The sequence below is a fragment of the Scleropages formosus genome, chromosome 14, assembly GCF_900964775.1.
Source record: "Scleropages formosus chromosome 14, fSclFor1.1, whole genome shotgun sequence".
In the NCBI taxonomy this organism is placed as follows: Eukaryota; Metazoa; Chordata; class Actinopteri; order Osteoglossiformes; family Osteoglossidae; genus Scleropages; species Scleropages formosus.
Genome location: NC_041819.1, coordinates 26775515 through 26800430, shown reverse-complemented (window position 1 = coordinate 26800430; position 24916 = coordinate 26775515). Strand labels below are relative to the sequence as shown.

Genomic DNA, 24916 nt, shown 5'->3' with positions numbered 1-24916 from the left:
TGCGTATGAGACCACCAAGCAACCAAAGATGGGGATCTCAGTGCTCCTGCTGGGCTGTAGGGAGTGACCAGAGCCAGTAGGGTATTTGGGGTCTGGTCCTTTGACCGTCTTCTAGAGCTTAACCAGAGTGTTGGATTTGATAGGGGCAGAAAGAGGAAGTAAAATTTACACAAGAACAGGTAATTTACACCTTTGTTCCCAGGTTCTCCTGTATATGTAGTGCTGCAGAGCCCACAATGACCCGCTAACACGTTTGACCCAGCAACCCTCAGCGAGATGCAGCGTATGTTCATTCCCACCCAAAACGGTCTACATCCATCCCCACATGTGGCTCTATCAGAACCCGACCTGCCTGTCAGCTGGAGGTGCGAAGGTCCATCAGCACCGTCACTCATGCAGCCGCATGCGCGCGCACACACACACACACACACACACACACACACACACACACACACACACACACACACACGTGTCCTCCAGACTCGCCATGGTAACACGATGCGGGACGTGAAGACGAGGAGAATGGAGGGAACTCCTCAACATCCAGCCACTGGAAATGTCTGAAACGTCCCAGTAAGGGATCTGTTTCTTACTCACATTTTTACCATATTCTCTCCCATGATGCCGAGCTGTGTGACCCCCGGAGGACCTGTGTGTGGACCCCCTGTTCACTGAACATATTGCTATGGACCCCCACGCTGCCCCTACACACTGGGGTCCCAGTTTATTGACCTCCGCTCTGGTTATGGGCACAGTGACCACAGCAGCAGCGTCTGCCCCCCCAGCTGTAATAACATGCGAGCCCTTGAGGGGGCGGGGCCTGTGGGCCGGTGGGCGTGTTCTGAGCCCCAGGGGGCATGTGGCCGATGACAGATGAGCCTTCGCCTTCAGCGCCCTGTCTGACTGACATGACGGGTCAGGGAGGTTTGACACCCCCCAGTAAGCCCCCCAACCCCCGGGCGATGGCACAAGTCATGGTCTTGTTTCGAACCCTCAGCCCTCCACCGCATGCCTCCTTCTCTTTGCCATGTTGTTCCGCTTTATTTTTTCAGAGCGGGACTTCAGGAACAATAATAAACGTTGGCGAACACACCGCCGCACACGGTTTGTTTGGTCAAACACGGTCATACAACCTGCGGCAGCAGCAGAACCACTTTACCCTGGTGCTGGGTAGGGTACCACGGTAGAGAAGATCTACACACCTCATGACCCCACAGGACGAGAGTAGATTACAACTACACACCCCATGACTCACTGGCTGTTGTGCGAATTCCTTCAGTCTTCCCTAGATGTCTTGGTCAGCAGGAGGCGCAGTGATTAAGGATCCTCTCTCTCTCTGTCTGCATACATATTCAAATATGTAAATTAATGTTAAATAATTGTTTGTCACGCGTTTATTCTGCAGAAATTTTCTTTTAGCTTTTCAGTGTTACTCTCAACCCGATGAAGAAGAGCTGGACTTTTACTGGAGTTCCTGTCTCAAGGGTCCCATTACTGGGATTTGATCACACACCCTCCCGGTGACCAGCTCAGTGTCTTTAAAGGCCACGCCCCCTCAGAGCAGAAGGGCATAAACTGAAGCGAGAGACTAATATCCGGGCACATGGATGTGATCTAGCGCAGAGTGTGATCCATTTACAGGCATTCCATAGATCGAGAGCCGGGGGGTCCCTCCGGAGCCTCGAACCCGTGACCAATTTAATGCACTCCTGCTTTTCCCCGAAGTGTCTGCTTTCGCTGCACACTTTCATCTTATGTGGGGCGATTGATCTCACAGGCACCAGCCAGGAGGTGGACTGCGAACCCCCACCGCCCCGTCCTACTGACACACCTGAGGCTAGAAGGTGTGCTAGGGGGTGGCCTCTTCACAGGTTGGGTGTGGGTTCCGCTCCCACTTGGGGTGGAAGCGAAGCGAAGGCCCGACCGCAAGGGCATCGGGGCGTAAAACAAGACAAGGCAGCCAAAGGTGGGCAGGGGTGGCGGGAGCGGGGTGGTGGTACGGTTGCAATCTCGCATCCGCCCCCCCCAATAACAAAGGCATGGAAACACACACCCACCCGGTGTCGGCTAATGGGAACCAGCAGCAGTGCGGTGCAGGCTCCTCGCTGGATGATTGAGGCTTGAAAGGCGAAACGTCTGCTAATTTGACCGCAAAAGAAAACGAACATCAGCCCGGCTGACAGGGCCAATCTCACGTGTCCCGCGGAGGGCGACGCCGAGCGCCGGCTGTGCGTTTGGACGCGACCCCGGGCCCCGTGATGCTCATTAATATAAATAAGGTCTTGTCCGCTCCTTCTCATGTTTGCTTGTTTCTGTCTGTTTTTTGGCTTCCTCCTCCTCCTCCTCCTCCTCCAGCTGGCAACACACACTCCTGGGCGGGCGAGCGAGGGCGAGCGAGGGCGAGCGAGGCACAGCCGTCAGTCGCGTTTAAAGATGTCGTGGATCTGAGTGAAGAGCGCTGCTCATCTGTCAGTGATTTCTGCTCCATCTCCTCGCTCATCTGCGAGTGATTTCTGCTCCAACTGCGGCAAGCAGACACACACACACACACACACACACACACACACACACAGCGGCTGCTGCTCATGGTCCAGTGATGTTGTTTTTCTGCCTCTCTCTCGTTGTCGACGGTGAACTTTCCCGCGATGCTCGGCTATGTTTTCAGGCTCCGCCCCATGGGGGGCGTCGCTGTCTCCCTGACAACTTAATAACCGTCTCGTTAAAAACACCCTTTAATTAAGGCCTTCACTCTCTAGATGGTTCTATTTTGAGGTGCGTTAACCGTTGTGTGTGTGGGTGGGGCCACTAGGTGGCACGGTGGTTAGGGGCCGTTGCCTTGTACTCAAAGGTCCAGGTTTAAATCTCACCTCCCGTTGTAGCGCCCCGATCAAAGCACCTACATTTACATTTATTCCTTTAGCTCACACTTTCCTCCACAGCGACTTATAGTTTTAACATTACAGTTATTGACCATTTATACAGCGGGGTAATTTTTTACTGGAGCAATTCAGGATAAGTACCTTGTTTAAGGGTACTACAGCTGGAGGTGGGCATCAAACCCACGCCCTTTGGATCCAAAGGCAGCACCTTTAAGCACTACACTACCAGCTGTGTCCTTAACTGACCCTTAATTGATAGAGTAAAAATTACCCTATTATATAAAGGGGCAAATCAGTGTAACTCACTTACACTGTGTACGTGTGTGTGTGTGAGTGAGTGAGAGAGCTCTGCAGGCTCGCCCAGGTAACGTTCCCGAGGCTCCTCCCTCCAGTACTCTGTGTGTGAGGGAGTCGGGGCCGTCCTCCGGGGGATGGGGGGTGCAGGGTGCGGACAGCGCTGATAACGAAATAAAGATGTCGGGCCTGAGGCCTGATTTCAGCAGCCCCGCCCCCATGCCGCTCCCCTTTCCCACCGTCCCCAGTGCTGTCAACGCGCCTCGAACCCATGAGGCCCTCAGGAGGATCCCCTTACGCTGAAGTCACACACTTGGACCACCTCCCTCCCCTTCAGTCCCCATTTCTGCCCAGTTTAATCTTCGCTAATTGTGGGGGGGCAACAGGGGAGGGGAGGGGAGGGGAGGGGGGGATCCGGCGCACATGGACCCCACCGGCAGCCTCTCGAGCTCAGTCTCATGGGCTCGGTCCCGAGTACGACAGAGCCCTTCATTGCCCTGATGTGGTGGGCGGAGCTTGCGTGCATTGACACCTCAGCATGGTACAATGACATCATCATCATGGTACAATGACACCATCATCATGGGTGAGTAACATGGTATAATGACACTCAGTGTGGTACAATGACATCATCAACATTGACAGCACTGACTGCCCCAACCTCATGTTTTGCTGTTATGAACATGTGGGGCGACACTATACCCTGGGGGAGGGGGGGGGAGGTGCACAGGTGCCCCCCCCTTCACCACCTGCCCCACAGAGGGGGTTTTAATGAGGGGAGGGGGGTGTTTGATGGGGCCACATGTGCACACACACACATCAGGGGTGTGTCCATGACAAGGTAATGCACTCCTTACCATGGTACTGACCAACTATCCTACTGGAGAACCACAGAAACCCAGCTTTCGCTCATCCTTCAGAAGGTTCTCCTTGCAGAGGAAGTGACTCAGGACTCAGGGTTCGGAGGGAAACATTTCAGAAGTGGAAGGAAGCTGGAAACATCTGATCACTGCGAGTCGTGTCGGCGCCCCCTGCTGGTGTGGAGGATCAACTGCTGCTATCTTAACCCACATTATTACCCATCGGCCCTCTGCAAGGGTTCATATCCCTTCTCTACCTTAGCAGGAGCTTACGTTCCACTCGCTGTCTGATCAAGGGGTCATGGGTTCACATGTCTCCCAATGACCCTACATGAGGGTGTGAGTTCATGTCCCTTCTCTACATAATCAGGAGCTTATATTCCTCTCGCTGTCTGATCACAAGATCATGGGTTCACCTCCCACCCAATGGCCCTACATGAGAGTGTGAGTTTGCATCCCATCTCTAGCTAAGCGCAGGGCTGTGCTCCCACATTCTGCCCGCTGTCCAATCGCAAGGTCATGGGGTCACGATCATGACCGACCATCGTTCCACACGTGCTCTGCGCTGTGCCTGGGTCTGGCTGCACGCTGGGAAAGAGACTGGAACACAGAATGTGCCCTCGAGACATTTCCCGCCAACGTCTTCGGTTTCACGGTCTGTTGAGCAGCTTGCGAGCATCGTGTTGCAGCGCCGGCGCTGGAACAAAAGCGGCTTATTAATATGTGGTGGGATGTCGGCGTTGCCGTTTAGTGTTTCACGCAACACGCCGCTCGGCCTCTTGTGCCCAAATAATCAAGCGGGGGGGGAAATTTGGTGGCTTGAACCGCGGCCAAGCAAGGAAAGGGGGGCCTTTGAAAGGGCACTGATTCGCAGCGTCGTCAAACGCCCTCGCCAAGTTCACGCCACATCCATGCGCATGTGGCGGAAGCGATGGAAGCAATCTTTGAAAATGATTACAATATTTGCTTCATATTCACAGCAATCAGTAATCAGCTTTGGGGCCATGTACAGTTTCATAAGACATTGTATTGAGATTATGTCATTGTTTTCCCTCTTTTTCAGCGTGGCCCCAGAAGCGGGAGGGACGCGGCGCCCTTTCCCCAGGTGACCGGCGCCCCCTAGGGGAGGGGCTGCGGCGGAGCGTCGTCGAGAGGCCCGATCGGCGGTACCCTGATGGACAGAGACATTTGGATGGAAAGGGAAGCCTATAACCGCCCGTGACCGTGCGGAAAAAGGAGCGGGCGAGATGGAGGGAGCGAGAGAGAGCGGGGTTCGCCGCCAGCCACCCGTCGTGCCTCGGCAAACGAGCCGAGCTCCGCGCTTGCAGGGTGGACTAAAAGCACGCCGAGGCCCGTGGGTGTCCACGGACAGGCGTGACCTGTTGGGGGCGGGGGGGCGGGTGCTTCCTCGTCCCCGGGACAAAGGGCTGCCCTCTGCGAGTCCCGCTGAGGCAGCTGGTGAAAAACTGAGCCGGGTTGCCGTGGAAACCCAATACCATATATGTAAATAATATGATCTATTGATGCCATCTGGAAAAAATTGGCCAGTGCGCCTTCGCTTAATGTATATATATTTCTATGGATATGTGTTTTTCTAATAGGGGATCCGTTACAGTGTTTATGTGCGGCGCTAAGCCTTTGTTCACAAGCAGGATTATGTGGTTGAGAAACGAGAAAGTGTCCTAAACAAATGAAGTTATAAAGGCAGGATTTTCAGGACATCCTGGACAATAATGGGTTTACAAGGCAAAGTATTTCCATTTTCACAACTGCTTCGCTTCCCAGAAATTGAAACCAGACCCAGAGAGAGAGAGAGAGAGAGAGAGAGAGAGAGAGAAAGAGGGCGAGCATCAGCCTGGGCATTTATCACGACTTTAACTGATTCTTTCTGTATGTGTGTGTGTCTGTGTGTGTGTGTGTGTGTGTGTGTGTGTGTGTGTGTGTGCGGATACCATCACAAGTTGGCACATCTGCACTGCCAAGCTCAGCTTCCAGATTTCAGGGAACAGTATAATTTTATTCATATATAAAGCAGCATATTTACTGTATCCTCAGGTCCAGAGTTCAGTGTTGACTGACTGCTACTCCACACTGACCCGTGAACATTATTATTATTATTATTATTATTGTTGTTGTTGTTGTTATATTTTTTTCTTTCTTATACTGGACTGAATACATCCATTTCTCAAATAACAAGATTATTTATCTGCATCAGTAAAGGTCAGTGTCCAGGATTTAAACCAACAACCTCAACAACTTCTAAAGATAAAAGTTTTTACGCCTCCACTGTCTGTGGTCCCTACTGTGGACCTGTAAATATTTTGATATATAAGTCATATATGTAAATGTTGATGTAATAATAATAATAATACACACACACATTTCAGAACCGCTTGTCCCATACAGGGTCGCGGGGAACCGGAGCCTACCCGGCAACTCAGGGCGTAAGGCCGGAGGGGGAGGGGACACACCCAGGACGGGACGCCAGTCCATCGCAAGGCACCCCAAGCGGGACTTGAACCCCAGACCCACCGGAGAGCAGGACCCGGTCCAACCCGCTGCGCCACCGCACTCCCCCCATAATAATAATAATAATAATAATCAATTATTCTTCTTTTTTTTTTTTCTTTTTTCTTTGCTATATTGGGCTAAATACACCCACCTCAAATAAAAGGGTTAATTTGTTGAAATCAACTGAAATTTGTTGGTATTTTTAGAGCCTCTTTTATTATCTTTATCTTAATTATAAATTATTGTGCATTAGACCTTATTTATAAGGAAGATGTTTTACTCTGTTGTTTCACTCTGTTCCTGTGCAGCTGGCGCTTTAAACAATGAGGTTCTCATTCTGAAGAAGTGCTTCACTGGTGAGCGCTCCCTTTACGTCCTCCGGATGCACCTCAAACTGTCCTTACAGCAACGACTGCTCTGCGGGCGGACTGACCGCCGGCCCCTGGTCCAAAGGGACTTATTAATCATATTTGTCGCCTCCACTTTCTCTGACTGATCCATGATCCCTCGCGGGAGAGATTTTTACCGGTGTACAAGGTGACCTGCACTGGCACTGAAATGTTCCCTTTAAAAACCTGCCACAGAGAGCAAAGGATGACCGAGCGAGTGACCGTTCCTCTATCACCTCGTTTTCCTCCTCTCTGGACATACAGTGAGCACTTTGTGGGCAGAAATGCTGTTGTGCTGAATAATAAGCCTGTTGTGTGAAGAAAGGTCTGTATTTTCATAGACTGTTGGCTTCTCGTCGTTCAGGACCCTGTTCTATGAGGGTTCGGCGTATTTTGAAACACGGTGAACTGAACTGGCACCCGGTGGGTAAAACCCGACCCCGCAGACCCCCCCCCCCAACCCCACCGACTAATTAAAAGCACTTAGGGCTGACTCACGTTACGCTCAATCGCATCTCAGTTAACCGCTGTGTTTAACCCCGACCCGTCCCACCTCTGGGACCGAGAGGCACGGTGGGGAGGAGGACGAGGGCCGGGGCAACGGTCGAACCCGGGTGCAGCGCTTCTCGCACAGACGGTGTCCTGGGGAACTGCTGAGAGCACAATTCACAGGGAAATACAGCTGTGCACGACGGGGGGAGAGAATAAAACGCAGAGTGCAGAGGGGAGGGTCCTCTGGGGGGGGTGAGGATTGCCTGGGTCCTCTTGGGGGGGGCAGGGGGGTCAAGTGGATGTTGACACCGAGGGGATGCTGCGTCAGTGGGTTGTTGATCAGGGCCCGAGGGGGTCCAGGCGTGGCTGACTCTACGGCTTAGTGCTCGCACCCCGGACCCACGGCACTTCCGTCCTGCCGCCTTCACTTTTCACTGGCGGCACCAAAGCAAACGTCTCGATTTTATCGATTCCGGGATGTTCTGGAATCGCAGGTAAGCGTGACGACGGAGGTCATTTGTGGCACACGTCCCACACGAGAAGAGAGGCGAAGATATCACACGTGAGTATGTGTAAAAAGTTCAGTGCGTCGTCCCGACTGGAGCACAGTTGTCACTTGCCAACAACAATAATAATGATGATGATGATGATGATGACAGCCAAAGGATCTGAACAGCACAACCTACCGGACCTGGTCACTCCCTACAGCCCAGCAAGAGCACTGAGCTCCTCCACCTCTGGCTGCTTGGTGGTCTCACTCAAGGGTCCAAAATCAAAAGTCTGAAGGTTTTCAGTTTCAGCCCCGATGTGGTGGATTGAGCTCCCTGTTTCTCTCACACCTGCTGAATTCCTCCCACATTGAAGAAGGGTCTTGACCCCATCTCCTTCAGAGCCCCTTCTCTCCTGATCTCCTGACAGCTCTTAAATGAGTCCAACACCATCTGCTATGATTATCTATGTCTTTGCTACTTGAATCTCACTCATATAGGAACTACTGGAGGGATGTGAACCAGCAACATGATGGTGTCAGGCACACAAGCTGTGTGTCCATAACCCAGTGTCTGTGTCAGAAGCTCTGCATTGTTTATACTTTTGTTTACCCTGATTTTATACCTCACTGTGGAGAGAAGTGTCTGATAATGATCAAAGGTAGCTGTGCTGCCATCGAGCGCGCGCACACACACACACACACACACACACACACACACACGCACATACACACACACGCACACACGCACACACGCGCACACGCACACACACGCCGAAGTGATGCAAAAAGAAATATGTATTTAAAGAATGACTTTTTTCCCCCTTGTTCCTCCGCACAGCTGGTGTTGATTTCCTCCACCCCGGGCCGGGTGCGAGGCCCCAGCGCAACGCCGAGCCGAGCCGAGCCGCCGACAGCAAGAGGCCTTCCCTCATTAGGCCTCGCTCTCCGAGGAGGAGGGGCGGCCTGTTCGCACCCCCCTTAGCGCGGCTCGCGCCCGAGGCCAGCCTCTCCTCCACCGCGGTATTTCTTTTCCTCGCTTCCACACGAGGAGACTCGCCTCGTGCCTCCGAAGGGGCTCCGGGTACGAGTTTTGCCTCCGAACGTTAACGTCTCACCTCAACGTTCTCATTTAGGTTTTCTGTTGCAGGGTCAGCGTGTTCCTGCTCTCTGGGGAGACCGTAGGCAGCACGGTAATTTTTACACTCTCAGGGTAAGTACCTGGATCAAAGGTAATACAGTAGAAGGCGGGATCCGAACCTGCAGCTCCACAAGCAGCAGCTCCACAAGCAGCAGCTCCAACCGCAGCGCCACCTGCTGGCGCACCGGTGGGACTAGTAAAAATGACCTTGTAGTACAAATGGGTAAATCAGTGTAAAGAGTTCAAACACTGAAGCTGCTTTGGACGAAAGCGTCAGATGAGAGGATGAGCGGCGGCGGCGCCCCCTGCCGGCCCTATCGTCACTCAGCGTGACCGACCCACGGCCCGTGACGGCCCGTGAACCGCAGCAACGCCGGTCGCCCACATCTGTTACGGAGCTGCGCGAACACCGTATGAACGCTCGCCGCCGTCTCCGACGCGCACGTGTGCAGCGCGGCCTCCCAGTCGCAGCCCTCGCACGACTCACCTGCTGACTGAGCGCTGGAACCCGGGTCCGCTTGTAGCTGACAGGCGAACAGGGTTCCCGCTAATCCCCGCAGATTGAGAGCGCACCTGGGAACACCTGTAAATCTGTCAGCGGGGGAAGCCCCGCAGCTGGTGGACAGGTGCACGAGTGCAGTGGCCCCCCCGCCCCCCACCGTTACAGCTATTCGCAGGGCGGCGCAGCACATCATAGGCGAACGTCGCGCACAAACCGCTCGTTCCGGTTTCCTTGCGGTCGTGGTCAAACCTGCTGGTCACTCAGGTGGACCGATAGGACAGGACACCACTAGGACTTAGCACTTAGCTGCCTCGCTAACTCCCACACAGCCCCGCTTCCTTTCACCTCATATACGTCTCTCCGGCACACCGCATCAGAGCGCCTCCTGGGACTTGAACCGACGACCTTCGGGTTACCCGCCTGCTGTGAACTGCTACATTGCTGTCTCAGCAGGGGATCGATCAATCTCCGGCAGAGGAGCGTTAACCGGCTCCTGTGCGGCGTTCCAACTCTGGGCTCGGATCTGAAAGAGCGCTGGGTGCACTGCGGGGGCATCGCTGTCGTTGAATCCTTAAAATCTGTCATAAAAAAGCGTCTGTAGGTCACAGATTCCTTTTTATAGAAGAATGGGAGTAACAGTGTTGATCAGGACCCAAATAGATAGATAGATAGACAGATAGGCAGCACACACCACACATCACACAGCACACACACCGATGGGCCAGGACGCCTGTGTGGTGGTGAACCCCCACCCCCCCCCACCCCTCTTTCCCACTCAGCCCCGCTCCTCCTGCTTCCCATTTACCGTGCTATACCGTGCACCCCCCCCCCCCCAAACCCCCACCCTCGCCCTCTCTTTGAAGTTTGCCCGGCCGCCGCCCCCGCCGGCCGCAGGTTTCCACCCCGGGGCTTCATCGCTGTCAGCGCCGCTAAGCGGAACCCCTGCGACGCGGCCGCCGGACGCAGGACGCCGGACTCACACGTGCGTCTCGCTGTCCCCCTCCCTGCCCCGTCGTGACGAGTTCATAAATTTCTGCTGCGCAGGAATGAAAGAAGCACAACTGACGTGTGGCTTTTATTCGCATGAAGAGCCCTTTGTGTGACGCGCACCCTGCGCTGCTGACCAGATGTGCGCTCATCTTTTAGCGATTAGAGCGGCCCGCTGATGGACAGCTGTCGTTGGCACGGCAACCAACTCTATGCGCACCAGGGGTTGGGTTGGGGGCGTGGGGGTCTCGCCTGGGTGCCGCGTCCACGGACCTATGGTGCGTCCGTCCAGGTTCAGCGCCCGGCGCGTTAGTGTGTTTCCGCTCTGCGAACACACAGGAAACTCTGTCGATGCGGTAAACTCTTTACAGCGGTATTGCGAGCGTTCCCATCGTTCAGGATCGCAAGTTCCAGTCCAGTATGTGGAGCTGCTGCCTTTAGACCAGTAGACCAGGAGGTCAGAGGTTCAAATCCCACCTCCTGCAGCATTTCTATTGATCGAGGCAGCAAAAATGATCCTTTGGTGCCAAGGGGTAAATCAGTGTAAGTAGCTGAACACTGAGGGACAGGGGTCACCGTGGTGTGATGTGTGTCACCGGGCAACACTGGCGCAGCGTGCGGCTGCTCTGATTGGCCGGATGCCCAAGTGATGTAAAAACTCACACTGTGCTTTTGGGAGGCTGTAAATCACACTATTATATTGTATTAGAATCATATTACTTTTCATATTTCCTGTACTTGCATTTATTTCTTTAATAAAAGTTTTTCCACTAAGCCACCAACAGTGATTAACCTGTTTACACAACAGGGTAACGTTTACTGTATCAGTGCAGAGTAAGATCACAGGGTCAGTTTGTAACACTGTCGAGGTGTATGTTTGGGCCCGGCTCTGTGCTCTTGGCTTCTTGCTGTACCAGGGTGCATTCTGGGTAAAAGGGGCACTCAGGTGAGGGCGGTCACATATGGCAGGACATAGAGCTTAGCGCTGTCTCACACACACACACACACACACACACACACACACACACACACACAGATACAGTGTTTTATTAAACATTTACCCCCCGCGTCCTCACGGCCCCCCAGGACTGTCAGGGTTTCACAACAGCTTGTGAAAAAAGTCTAATTCAATTTTTATCGCTTCATGTAAACGCAAATGGGGTCCAAGTGTGTCGAAGCAAGGAAATTTCACACACACACACACACACACACACACACACACACACACACACACACACAGGCAGACAGAGACAGAGGGAGCGTGAGAAACATCCAGTACATGGGGGTAGGGGGGGGAGCAGACAGAGAAGCTCTTGGCTCCTGAGCTCATTCTGCAAATAAATGACATTTATTAATTGAGTAGAAACTTCTCTCCAATAATTATTGGCACTCTGTGATTAATTGATCTGATCATTAATTGGTGTTTATGGGACACCTGCATCCAGGTATACTGTGGTAAAGTGCCTACAGTCACTGACACATCTGTACGGCAGAGCAGTACAACACACACACACACACACACACACACACACACACACACACACACACAGTGTAGAGCCACCAATCCATCTAAGCTATGTGGCTCTAGACTGTGGGAGGAAACCAGAGCACCTGGAACAAACCCATGCAAACTCCACATAAACAGAGCTGGAATTGAACCCACAGCCCAGGAGCTGTAAGGCCCCAGTGCTCCCCCTTGTGCCACCCAGACACACCAGTCAGAGTCAATTCAGAGACGGTCAAATGAAGGGCCACGTGGTTCTGCTGTCCTGTAGAGAGAAGGAGCTGCAGCAGAACCCATCGGGCCTGCGGGGGTCCGGTCGAACCCGGGCGCCGAACGTCCGTCTCAGTCAGGAACGGAAAGTTGATGTTTCCAGGGAATAAGTTGTTCGCACATGATCCGGTACCTTAGTGCTCAAAGAGCGGCCCCTGCAGGGTTCTGAGATCGGCACCCTGGGGATTGGACCCCAAACGATGCGAGGGATGGAGAACAGAAGGGCTTTAAATTCAATACGTTCAGCACCATCTGGGCCGACGCTCCGCTCAGTCAAATGCAGTCAAAGGAATTTCTGACAGCAACTTCTTTTTATAATTTTTTTCATGAAACTGAAATATGCAGAAAATAAGGGGCTGAAATCCAGCTGAGAATTTGCATCCTGAGTTATGTGTGTGTGTGCGTGTGTGTGTGCATGCGCGCGCATGCCTTGCTATCAGCCAGCACCCGTGAGGATGAATTATAATAATCCTCCACCATCATGGTCCGGCTCTAAAGTCTGCTGGGCACCTGAACCAGACTACGCGGTCCAGTAACGGTCCTCATACGAGATGTCTGACGACAACCCGGGTAAGTCAAGGTAAAAAGGAGGGACAATGAACAGAAAACCTCAAGTGAGCCCAAGTGGTTGAGGAACAAGACCCACTGAGTAGTGGGTCACTCCATCGCCGCACACAGGCGACCGATCTTGCTCGACGGTCCTTCTGAAGGTGAGGAATAAACACGGTCGAGTTTGCGGTCAAAGCGAACTGCTGAAAATTAAATATGCGTGTGTGTGTGTGGGGGGGGGGGCAGCAGAAACATTTCCTCCTTCTTGCCACAAACCCCCCCAGGAAAATGCTTCCTCTGAGCTGGGGGACACTTTGGACCCAGGACAAGGATGGAATCTGGGCTTCACATGAGCGAGGGCGTCCGTCTCCTTCCGGCACCTTCTCCTCGACCGCTTCACTGCCTGTACTGTGCATTAGCGACAAAGCTAACCGGGACGAGGCGACGGAGCACGAGGGGCGGGGTGGTGGGGGGTGGGTGGGGGGCGGGGGGCAAGTCAGTTTGACTGGGTCTTTAATTGCTACCAGCGGATCCCATCTTGACACGCAGTCGCTGCGCTTAGTTTAAAACTCATAAAGCGAGGGGGTCTGCCAGCATTCCACACACTCACACACACACACACACAGACGCACACACATAGAAAGCTGGGGCAATGTGGAAACCATGGCACCCAGAGATGTCGAGAACCCCTGATGTACTGAGGTCCAAGACGGATCAGGGAACCGCAGTGCAGAACCACAACCACGAAGCGGGGGGGGGGGGGGGGTGGCTGCCACCTCCTGCCAAAGCCCTGCAGACAGGGGACATGGTTTCCGTCACTTCACAGGTCCCTTAATGAAACACCCGGCAGCTGTAACACAGCGGGGGTTGGGGGGGGGGGGTTGAACCACTGACACCACTGAGAGGAGCTGATCAACAGGCCAAGTGAGCACCGGATACCAGAAATGATGCCATCAAAATGACTGGGATGTCCTGTGGGAACCATCACCGTGTGTGTGTGTGTGCGCATGTGTGTGTGATCCCACTGTCCTGAGTTGACACATGAATGTGTGGAACACAACTCTGAGAAGATGTGTCTCCCCTCATTGTCCCTCCCCATTGACTTTCTCTTTCTGCCCCTATCAAGTCCAACACTCTGGTTACGCTCTACAAGGTGGTCAAAGGACCTGAACCCCAATACCTACTGGATCTGGTCACTCCCTATAGCTCAGCAAGGGCACCGAGCTCCTCCACCTCTGGTTGCTTGGTGGTCTCACTCAGCAGGGTCCAAAATCAAAAGGTCAAAGATGCTCAGTTTTGGCCCGATGTAGCGGAAGGAGCTCCCTGTGTCCCTCAGAGCTGCTGAATCCCTCCCTCATTCACAATGGGCCTCAAATCCATATCCTTCAGAGCCACTTCTCTCCTGATCTCCTGACAGCTCCATCAATGAGTTCAACACCATCTGCATTGAGTATCTATGTATTTTCTATCCAAATCTCACTCATATAGGTGCTACTGGAGGGATGTGAACCAGCAACATGGTGGTGTCAGACACACAGGCTGCGTGTCCATAATCCGTCTTTACTCTGGTTTGTATCTCATTTTGGAGAGAAGCGACTGTTAGATGAATAAAAGTCAGTGTAAATGTTTGGGGGACAGATCCTAGGGAGGCATGTAGCTCTGAAGGGACGGAGCCCTACAGCACCATGGGGGGCGGGGCAATGGCAGGACGCGGTGCTGCTGGCAGCCCTTCAGAGACCGCGGTCATCCTGTAAAACCGACACTAAAAAGGCTCCTTCAGCTGCAAGCTCTCAAACCCGGGACACACGGGATTCATGGGAGACACATGGCAGCCATTGATCCCCGTGGCTGTGTGTGAAGAACACGTTTCGCACGCTTTCACGCTTTCACGTGGCACACGGCACACCCCTCGTGTCCAGGACGCCCCCCCCGTGGCCACGCCGGTCCACCGACAGTGATCTTATCAGTGTCCCGTCATAAGAGCAGCAGCTGCGTGGGCGAGCAGCCGACGCACCTTCCACCCCGGACCCCACGTGTCGGTTCAGCCTGGCGCACCAGGGACACCCCTGAAGACAGCGTCCTCTGTGTCCACCCCATTCCACCGATGAAATCACAGCGCACTGCAGTATTTCTGTCCCATGTACACTTGCAGTGTTGGTCTGTGGACATTGAACAGACAGATGCTGTTCCACCTGGACAGCGTGACATGGGGTGGGACTCTGAGGACATTGTTCTTGTCCTGGTCCTCGTCCCTCTGGCTGGACTGGATGCTGAGCTGATGACTGAACTGCTTATTGAATGAGTTCCACTATTAGAATCGTAATAAACTCAAACTGTGGGTAAGAATGAGGGAGGAGCTGAGGGATGGGGGGGAGTTGATGGGTCAGGGGAGGAGCAGAGGATTGGTGGGAGGAGCTGATGGTTTAGGGGAGGAGCTGAGAGTTGGGGAGGAGCACAGGATTGGTGGGTGGAGCTGAGGGTTTTTTGGGGGAGGAGCTGAGGGTTGGAGAAGGAGTTGGCAAGTTGGGGGGAGGAGCTGAGGATTGGTAGGAGGAGCTGAGGATTAGTGGGAGGAGCTGATGGGTTGGTGGGAGGGGCTGAGGGTTTAGGGGAGGAGCACAGGATTGGTGAGTGGAGCTGAGGGTTGGAGAAGGAGTTGGCAGGTTGGGGGGAGGAGCTGAGGATTGGTGGGAGGGGCTGATGGGTTGGTGGGAGGGGCTGAGGGTTTAGGGGAGGGGCTGAGAGTTGGGGAGGAGCACAGGATTGGTGGGAGGAGCTGAGGTCAACTGGCTTCCCAGTTCATCTCTCCTACCTGGTTTTAGTGTTTTGTTCTGGTTCTGTCTCACGGTCCAACACTCTGGAGAGTCATTGCAGTCGAACCCAAGGAAGGTGCAGCACTAGTTCCGGTTGCATACACATGAATATATGGATATTGGGAACCGTACAGTAACTCCATAAAGCCCTCGGGCCCATATGGTGATTTACTGGTTCTGGTCCAAAGGAAAAGGTTACAGGTTCAAATCCCTTGATTGAGAGCCTTAATTTAAACTGTCCCAGCAATAGAGTAAAACGAGGTGAGAAGGAAGCTGTGTGTGCTGATGTGGACGGGACGAGTCAGGTGGGTTTACCTGAGGGGGTCCGGTCACTACACAGAGCCACACAAAGGACCGGCACTCGGCCCCCTTTTTCAGCCCCACACAAAGGAAACAGTGACCCCTGTAGTGCTGACGGCCACCGCGCGTGTGTGCGCGCGCGCGCGCGAGTGTGTGTGTGTGTGTGTGTGAGGACGGAGACAAAAGGGGGGCAGCAGCTCAGGGACGACCAATGGACAGTTGGACACATCCATCCCCTCGAGAGAAGAAGCCGGTGACACGCGGTCGAGAGCAGCAGCAGCAGCGAGAGGAGCTCCGACGAGAAGGTGAGAGCCTCGTTGCGCCGGGGGCGGCACCGCTGGGTGGGTGGGTCGCATCCCTCCCGGGGACGGGGAAGGGGGGCGTCAGAGGGGCAATATGGGCCAGGCAAAATCGAGCCCGTTGAAGCGTCCCGGTGGGACACTCAGACGTCGGGGAGATGCTCGGCGGGAGGGAGGGAGGGAGAAACAGGGCCGATGCGTCAGGGCCCCAGTTGAGCCTCGCACCCGCGCCGCACCGGGAAACAGACGGGTCGTGCTGCCGCCAGGCTGGGCTGTCGCACCCGGGCGCCATTCCAGAAGCGTTCCCTCAGAACCCGGCGCCCCAACGCACTGAAAGCACCTGAATAAGCGGCGCGCGATAATTTGAATGAGGCACCACAAAGGGCCGCGGGAGCCGCAGGGGCCACAGCATAAAGTACAACCTCCAATAATAATAATAATAATAATAATAATAATCATGACAACAGCAGCCATGTGTTTATAACTCTGTATATAGAGTATAAACACAGAACAATATGAGTTAAACAGGTGGAGTCGGCAGTTTGGAGGGGGGTCGCGGGTTCGATTTTGGACTAATAATAATAATGATGATGACCAATCGCAATACAGTAATGGGTAGAACCAACTCGTTCCTCCATATTAATCAATTTTTATTATCTGCCGTCATTTCTAGAGGTGCGAGTGAGCAGGACGACGTTCGCAGAACTCAAAGCCCATTTCAATAATCATGGGGCAGTTATTGGAACCGATACTGTACCGCAAGGAAGGAAAAGGTGTCACGTGCGGCACAGCGAGCGACACTCAACACACACGTCAGCAGCTCCGTGTTTTTGTTCAGTCACCTGAATTTATTGACGCTCATAGTTTCATGTTCATATTCATAGTTTATATTCGTGCGTGTTCTCAGAGCTCGGCGTTCACAGTCGGTCACGGGGAGGCGGCGGCTCCGGTACGAGTGGAACCGCCGGGCCCGTGCCGTTTCCGTGGAGATGAGCGCTGGGCCTAGGCCTGTGGGGCTCCTCCCAAGACCTCGTCTCGGTCTTTCCTGAAGAACCACTGCCCTCTAGTGCGAACGGGTCACACGCACCGCGGTCACGGTCGAACATGAATAACTCGTAATAGTAACTCTTTCGAGAGACGTGACCAAACGGAAGTGTAAACCTGTGTGTTGTGTTCATGTACGTGTGTACAGAAATATGCAGGTATATATTTAAAAGTTAAAAGTATGCATGTTCAAAAGTATATGTATATACAGTGTATATATATACATATATATATAAAGTGTGCATTATTTGTACTATATGAAGCAAACAAACTGTATATATACAAGTATATGCTCCATATAAAAGAGCATATAAAAACAGGGCAATAGGACTAAACAGGTGGGGTCGTGGGTTCGATTTAGGACAACCTGGGTTGCGTAGATCAAAAATCTCAATGACTTTCGCCAAGATGGAGATGTACACGCAGGTATACGGGGATTTACCATGTTCCAGGAGGCCCAGAGAACGTTGGAGAAGCAGCAGGAGGTGCAGTGCTTTCAGCTGCTGCCTATCAGTCCCGGGTTCAAATCCCACCTCCTGCTGTTTGACCCTTGATGACGGGACTTAACCTGATTCGGTACAGTAAAAATGGCCCTGGGCAAAGTGGGTAAATCGATGTAAGGGGTTTCGTGTGAGAAGGGAACACTGTGAGCTGCTCTGGAGAAAGTGTCAGACGAGGGAATGAATGACGTTGTATTTTCCAGATTATGACCTTTGACCTGCCGAATTCCCGCCGAGAGAATGAACATCAGCAACTGTAACAGGTGAGCTCCCGGCGAGCAGCGTTTAAACCGTCGTTGATGACGACACCGAGCGCAGCGGTGGAGGGGGCGTGCGGTCCAACGGGAACATGCGTAGGGACTCGGGACGGGTTCGCGTCCCCGCAGCCACCATACCGGAGCAGCAGAGGGGCCGACAGCAGGGGGCGCCACTCAGGGTCTCGCGCTCGAAGGCATTTAGAGGGGGTCGAAAGCGCCGTTTCGATCGTCGTCGGCAGTCGTCCCCGCTCTCTGACGGACTGTGTTTGAGGAAGGTGTGTTGTGCTGAGTGGGGTTGGCGTGTAAAGAGCAGAGTGTGTGGTGTGCGGTGCGAACACGTGCAGGTCGGTATTGCGTGTTGCACTCTGACCCATCAGCACATTTAGAGCCAGCGAAGGACATGCAGTCACACAGAGTCACATGCACACATTGAGACACACACAAAAACACTGTTACATGAACAGTCACAGACACAGACACACACACACACACACACGTGCGCGAGGGTGGATAAAGGCGTGGGGGAGTGCCAGGGGTCGCATTCCCTGCCATTGTTCATCTGTGTGATTCCACTTTATTGAGGGACACAAAGGCGCTGTCAGTGGCCCTGGGCTGCTGCCCCGCAGACAGACAGACACACACACACACACACACACACACACACACACACAACCCAACCAGCCTCTATTGAGCCGCACGTGCAGCCGGACAGCAGTGAACGGCCACAGAGTCCACTTATCACACAGGATGTAAAACCAGGGTGTTTACCGCATTGGTTTACCTGGGCTGACCGACTAAAGGCCACACCGTCCGCTTGGGTGTGTTTACACACACTGATGTGTGTTGAGCACACAGGCCGGCTCTGGCGGGTCTCGGAAGAGGAGCAAACTTTTACTCGTTGTTTTGCGGTCTAGTTCCAAAAGGTCAGTGCTGTGGCTCACTGTGCGAGGGCTCAAAGTGCAGCTGGGGGCACAAAGGGTGTGTGTGTGTGTGTGTGTGTGTGGGCATACACCAAATGGAACACAGCAGCACGGGCAGCCGGACACGAGGAGAGAATTTCGTTTCACTCGTTTTGAACTGCTGAGGTACAGTTGTGAACTCTGTGTGTGTGTGTGTGTGTGTGTGTGTGTGTGTGTGTGTGTGTATGTAAGTGTTTATTGATAAAATCATAGTAACCGTCCACTGCTAATGAGAGGAGGCTGTGCTGCATTTCAATAAGGCAGTGTACAGTGAATAAACAGTGGTCACTGACCACTGACCCCCAGCAGCTCCTCCTCTTACAGACTTTCAAAGATACAAACTTCTTACTCTTTTTTATACTTCCTGTCGCATCGTTTTCCCTTTATCTGTTTTCTCAAACGCCCGTCTGTCCTGGAGTGAACGCGATCTGTGTTCACCCCCCCCCCAGCCAATAGGGGGCAGTAAAGAGCACCTAACAGTAGAGCAGTGTGATACAGTACCATGTTAATTCAGTTCACTTCCACAGTGTTTACTGCTCCTGTCTTCTATCTCTGAGTGCCACCGATCAGCAACAACATGAGGAACGTTAACCGCGTTCATAGGAACTGGTGTTGAACAGGACTTTATGGGGACCAAGAGTCACGTTAGTTTTAATATTTAATACACACACACACACACACACACACACACACACACACACACACACACACACACTTTCAGAACCGCTCATCCCATACAGGGTCGCGGGGAACCAGAGCCCACCCAGCAACACAGGGCGGAAGGCCGGAGGGGGAGGGGACACACCCAGGACGGGACGCCAGTCGGCCGCAAGGCACCCCAAGCGGGACTCGAACCCCAGACCCACTAGAGAGCAGGACCCGGTCCAACCCACTGCGCCACCGCAGCCCCTAATATTATAATATAATATAATAATATAAATTAGTAAAATAGTTCCAAGTACTTTTTAGTTAATAAAACCCTCATGTGAAGTTTAAACAGAACCTACTTCATGGAGCGATATGTGAATTATTAGCCTTTCGCGGAGTTTGACTCACCCTGCAATGGAGCGGCGTCCCATCCGGGGTGTGCGCCGCTCGGCCAAGTGTCTGCGCGTCTGGGATAGGCGCCAGAGCACCATGACCCTGAGGTGGACAAGCGGTTAATGATACTGGGTGAACGAGCCCCTGATTATGACTTGCTGGTAAAAGTAACGTTGGAGTTACAGACAAAATGAGTTACAAACAGACTTCCAGCCCTAGTTGTGTTCGTACGGTTGTTGTGCGGTTCCGGTGACGGTGACTCTGTGCCGCAGAGAGGGGGCGCAGTGTTCCGAGATGGCGATGGTCTGCCTCACCGACTTCGAGGAGTACGCCAAGGAGCACCTGTCCAAGGCCACGTGGGATTACTACGCAGCGGGAGCCGACGAGTGCTGCACGCGGGACGACAACCTGCTGGCGTTCAAACGGTACCGCTGCAGCCCAACATATTTACATCTCATTTGCATACGCACATGTTTGTCTTTATCTCACACTTTTCTCTAAAGCAACTAAAGTAATTTAGGGTAAGTACCTTACTCAAGGGTGCTACAGCTGGAGGGGGGATTCAAACCTGCAACCTTTGGGTCCAAAGGCAGCAGCTATAACCACTACGCAACGAGGTTTTCTACATAGAAACTTAATGTGTTACACTGCTTACAATGATTTACTCATTCATAGAGCAGGTGAATTTTTACCGTATCAATTCAGGGTAAGTACCTTCCTCAAGGGTATTACAGTAGGAGATGGGGTTCAAACCTGGGTATTTTGGTTTAAAGGTGGCGGTTCTAACCGCCACGCCACCTGCTGCCCAATGTTGACCCCCAACACTGCAGTGTACCGCTCACTAGCGCCCCCTGCCGGTCCCTCACCGCAGTTTTCCGTCTTGCGCTCTGTGCCAGAATCCGCCTGCGGCCTCGGATCCTGCGCGACGTTTCCGTGTGTGACACTCGCACCACGGTACAGGGTACGGAGATCAGCTTCCCCGTGGGCATCGCTCCCACAGCCTTCCACTGCCTGGCGTGGCACGAGGGTGAGGTGGCGACAGCCAGAGGTGAGAGGCAAGGAGAGAGGCGCTCACCACTGCGCCCCCTGCTGCCCTTCGCACCACAGTACAGTTGAAAGTAAAAGTGTGTTTCTCAATGTGTGTGTGTGTGTGTGTGTGTGTGTTGTTCTGGGTTCTCACTGGCTAAATAAGGCTGTGCGTAGAGTAAATGTGGTAAAATACACACAGATGGGGGGTGTTAAGGTGAATATTGTGGTTCATACATGATGTCTTGTGTGTGTCTCCTGCAGAAAGTGACAGTTCTCTCTTTTTACTCTGTTTTACCACACTTTTCCCTCACCCTTTTCTTCTCCCCTTCTGTTACTCTTGTTTTCCACACACTGCCCCCCCTCCCTTTTCGCCCTTTCTTTACCACACTTTGCCTGCTCCCCCTCAGCCACCGAGGCGGTGAACACTTGCTACATCACCAGCACCTACTCGACCTGCTCGGTGGAGGAGATCGTGGCGGCGGCGCCGGGCGGCTACCGCTGGTTCCAGCTCTACGTTTACCGGAACCGCAAGGTGTCGGAGCAGATCGTGCACCGCGTGGAGGCGCTCGGCTACCAGGCGCTCGTGCTCACCGTGGACGTGCCGTACACCGGCAAGCGCCGCAACGACATCCGCAACCAGTTCAAACTGCCGCCGCACCTGCGCGTCAAGAACTTCGACGGAGTCTTTGAGGTAGCGGGCCGACCAAGTCGTGTTGCGGTCACGTTGCGGTCACGTGAGGCCCGTTGAGAGCTTCTCACCAGCGTGAATCTGGGCTCGACCATCTGACCGTCCTGAGCACACAACATTACCGATGAACGCGAGCGTCTCTGTCGCCGCCCTGCAGGAGAACGCCGGTCCCGAGGAGTACGGAGTGCCGGCCAACACGCTGGACCCGTCCATCAGCTGGAAGGACATCTACTGGCTCCAGTCGCTCACCCGGCTGCCCATCATCATCAAGGGCATCCTGACCAAGGAGGACGCCGAGCTGGCGGTGGAGCACGGCGTCCAGGGCATCATCGTGTCCAACCACGGGGGGCGCCAGCTGGACGGCGACCCTGCCACGGTGAGGAGCTCCCTCTGTCTTTGCCCTCCGGGCAGCCTTTCCTGCCTCCGGGTCTCGAACCCACGACCCTCTGCCGCTTCCCGCAGATCGACGCGCTCTCCGAGATCGTGGACACGGTCCAGGGCAGGATCGAGGTCTACCTCGATGGGGGGATTCGCACGGGAAGCGACGTGCTCAAGGCCCTGGCCCTCGGGGCCAAGTGCGTCTTCATTGGCCGACCGGCCGTGTGGGGCCTGGCTTACAAGGTACGACACGTTTCCCACAACCCTCGGTCCACCGCGCAGCCGCTGCTAACGCTGCTTTCAGGGCATCGCCGTCCAGCAGGTTGCAAGCATCACGTGATGAACTTCTCAATAGCTGAGAGACGTAAACTGCTGCCTGTCGAAATACCATGTAGGGTCACGTTAATGTCCGAAAAATGGGGAAATAAGCCTGTAGCTCCATGGCTGATCACGGCACCCTGCATAGAAAGCAGCGGGATTTGAACCAACATCTCCGTCCAGAGAGCAGAACACACATCTTGTGGAATGGGAGAGAAGCTTGAGTCTGCACTAGGCCACTGTGATAAAGCTGCGAAAGGTTTAAACGTAAGATCATCTTCACTGGGTCAATAACGTGAAACAGAGCCATGATGTATCATTACGGTGCACTGGGTTCGAACTCAATTGCATTGACAAGCCCTTAAAATTAGAAGCTTGTCAGAAGTGGGATCTGACCCCACGCCTCCATCCGGAGACCAGAACACCCGTGTTTCGGAAAGGTATCACACCTTGAGTCTGGCGCCTTTGACCCCTTGGTCATCCTGACAAAGAAACAAAGAGCTCAACCATCCCTTGTGGACGTAAGGTGGTCTTCACTGAGGAGACATTACTGTGAAACACACTCGGAGTGTGTGTGTCCAGCACACTGCTACAAATCAATCAATCAATCAATCAAATGACAACTCTAAAACAGAACTGGTGTCAGAGATGGGATTTGAACCCACTCTTCATTAACAGACTAAACCTGGATTCTAGCACCTTTGATGTATTGGTTATTATGACAAACTTTCCAGACTTCAGTAACAGACGCTAGGAGCTGGGTTCAAATCGCAGTCAAGAACATCTGTAGGGTTTGAAGTGCAATGCTTTAACCACTTGGCCACCCTGGAGTAACTCCGTGGGCTTATGGGTAATTGGGGCTGTTGTCACTACTGTGTAAAATTAATTATAGCTCTGAAAATAATCCTGGCGGTCAATTGGTCGCTGGACCTTCAGTGACCTTCAGCGGACTCTCCATCAGGGTGAAGAGGGCGTCAGGGAGGTCCTGCAGATCCTCAACGACGAGTTCCGACTGTGTATGGCTCTCGCCGGTGAGTGTCGACGGCCAGTCGGTGTCATCACTGCTGCGCCGTTCCAGCGCCACCCTGTACCGTGGTTCTTTACGCTTCATTTTAACTTCTTTAAAGCTTAACTGCCAATCTGCCGTTTGTGAGCGTGAGACAATGAATGAGCAGCAGGTGGCGCAGTGGTTAACAGATCAAAGTGAGTAACTGTCAGCTCTGCTTGGCAGGATTTTTCCAGACACAACATTACTAAAGATGATCCCACAGGGGACTGTATCAGCATGTGACTCCAACACTGTGCTCTGTGTCTGCCTCCCCCCCCCCCCCCCGCAGGCTGCCGGAACGTCTCGGAAATCAACAGGAACCTCATCCAATTCTCCAAACTTTAACCTGGAAACAGGGGCTCCGGGGAGCGAGGGAGCGAGTTTGTTCACAGTGGATCTTCTAATCATATGTAGATATAGATTTATAGATACAATTGTAGATGTAGAGAGTTATAGATAGAGATACATAGATAGTTATAGATATAGAGCAGTAGGCTGTTCTCACAGCGACCACGTGGTCCTGTTTCAACAGTCACAGGTTCAACGGGAAGGAAAATTGTCCTCATTTGAGGGAGACACTTTAAAAGGAACTCATTCTCTCAACAAACACCTGAAACCGGGAGACACTGAGGCATGATGGGAAAAAGAGTTTGTGTGACGACTTGACTGACTGTAGGTTTCCAGCGGACTTCTTGAAATTGATTAATTGATTCAGTGATTTTTTTTTTCTTTCAATTAAAATGAGAGTTTTCTGTTCTGTCGCCGGAGCTGAAACCAGAGCGTGATGAGGTCGAGCCCCGGGAGCAGTGTTTTACCTACATGTGGTCCTGGGACACGCGAAGTGGGCGGGGCTTCCGGGTGAACAGTGACGCAGGAGCGACAGGCTGAAGCTGATTGGATGCGTATGGCGTTATTTACATTAGGTTGCTTTTTATTAGCTGGATTTCCGTGTTCTACATAAATACGCCCCGCCTCTCCCCTCCCCTCCCCTCCCCGTGGTTCATGCTAATTAGCATATTAGCATCCACAGTGTCCCCGTGGAGGGGGGAGGGGGGCTAACATGAACTGGGCAGCGTGGGCCGACGGTGTGGAACTGCTTTTTAAAACACCTTTCCTGCCTGGGACGGGAGAGCGGCCGCAGCGACGGGGCGTCACCATGGCAACGGCGCCGCCAAGCGATCGGATGGACGGACGGCCGCAGCTCCGTGTTTTAGCAGTGTGTGTGTGTGTGTGTGTGTGTGTGTGTTGGGACGCCTGGTCCCCGCAGTTCACACACACACCTGCCTCCGAAGGGAGCGGAACAGGTGGGATACGAAGAGACGTTTATGATCCCACAACCCCCCCCACCTCCCACCAACATAAAGCCTAATAAAATAA

At 53.3% G+C, this 24916-nt stretch overlaps 1 protein-coding gene across 1 annotated transcript; it reads left to right on the top strand.

Moving 5' to 3' along the window:
• Window positions 1-19094: 19094 nt before the first annotated feature.
• On the top strand, window positions 19095-24771 carry hao2 (hydroxyacid oxidase 2 (long chain)). The gene is made up of 8 exons (XM_018739874.2): window positions 19095-19163; window positions 20351-20503; window positions 20975-21126; window positions 21515-21798; window positions 21953-22171; window positions 22258-22416; window positions 23453-23522; window positions 23829-24771. The coding sequence occupies exons 2-8, from the start codon at window positions 20373-20375 to the stop codon at window positions 23882-23884; spliced, it is 1071 nt and encodes a 356-aa protein (XP_018595390.1). The 5' UTR covers window positions 19095-19163; window positions 20351-20372; the 3' UTR covers window positions 23885-24771.
• The last annotated feature ends 145 nt before the right edge of the window (window positions 24772-24916 follow it).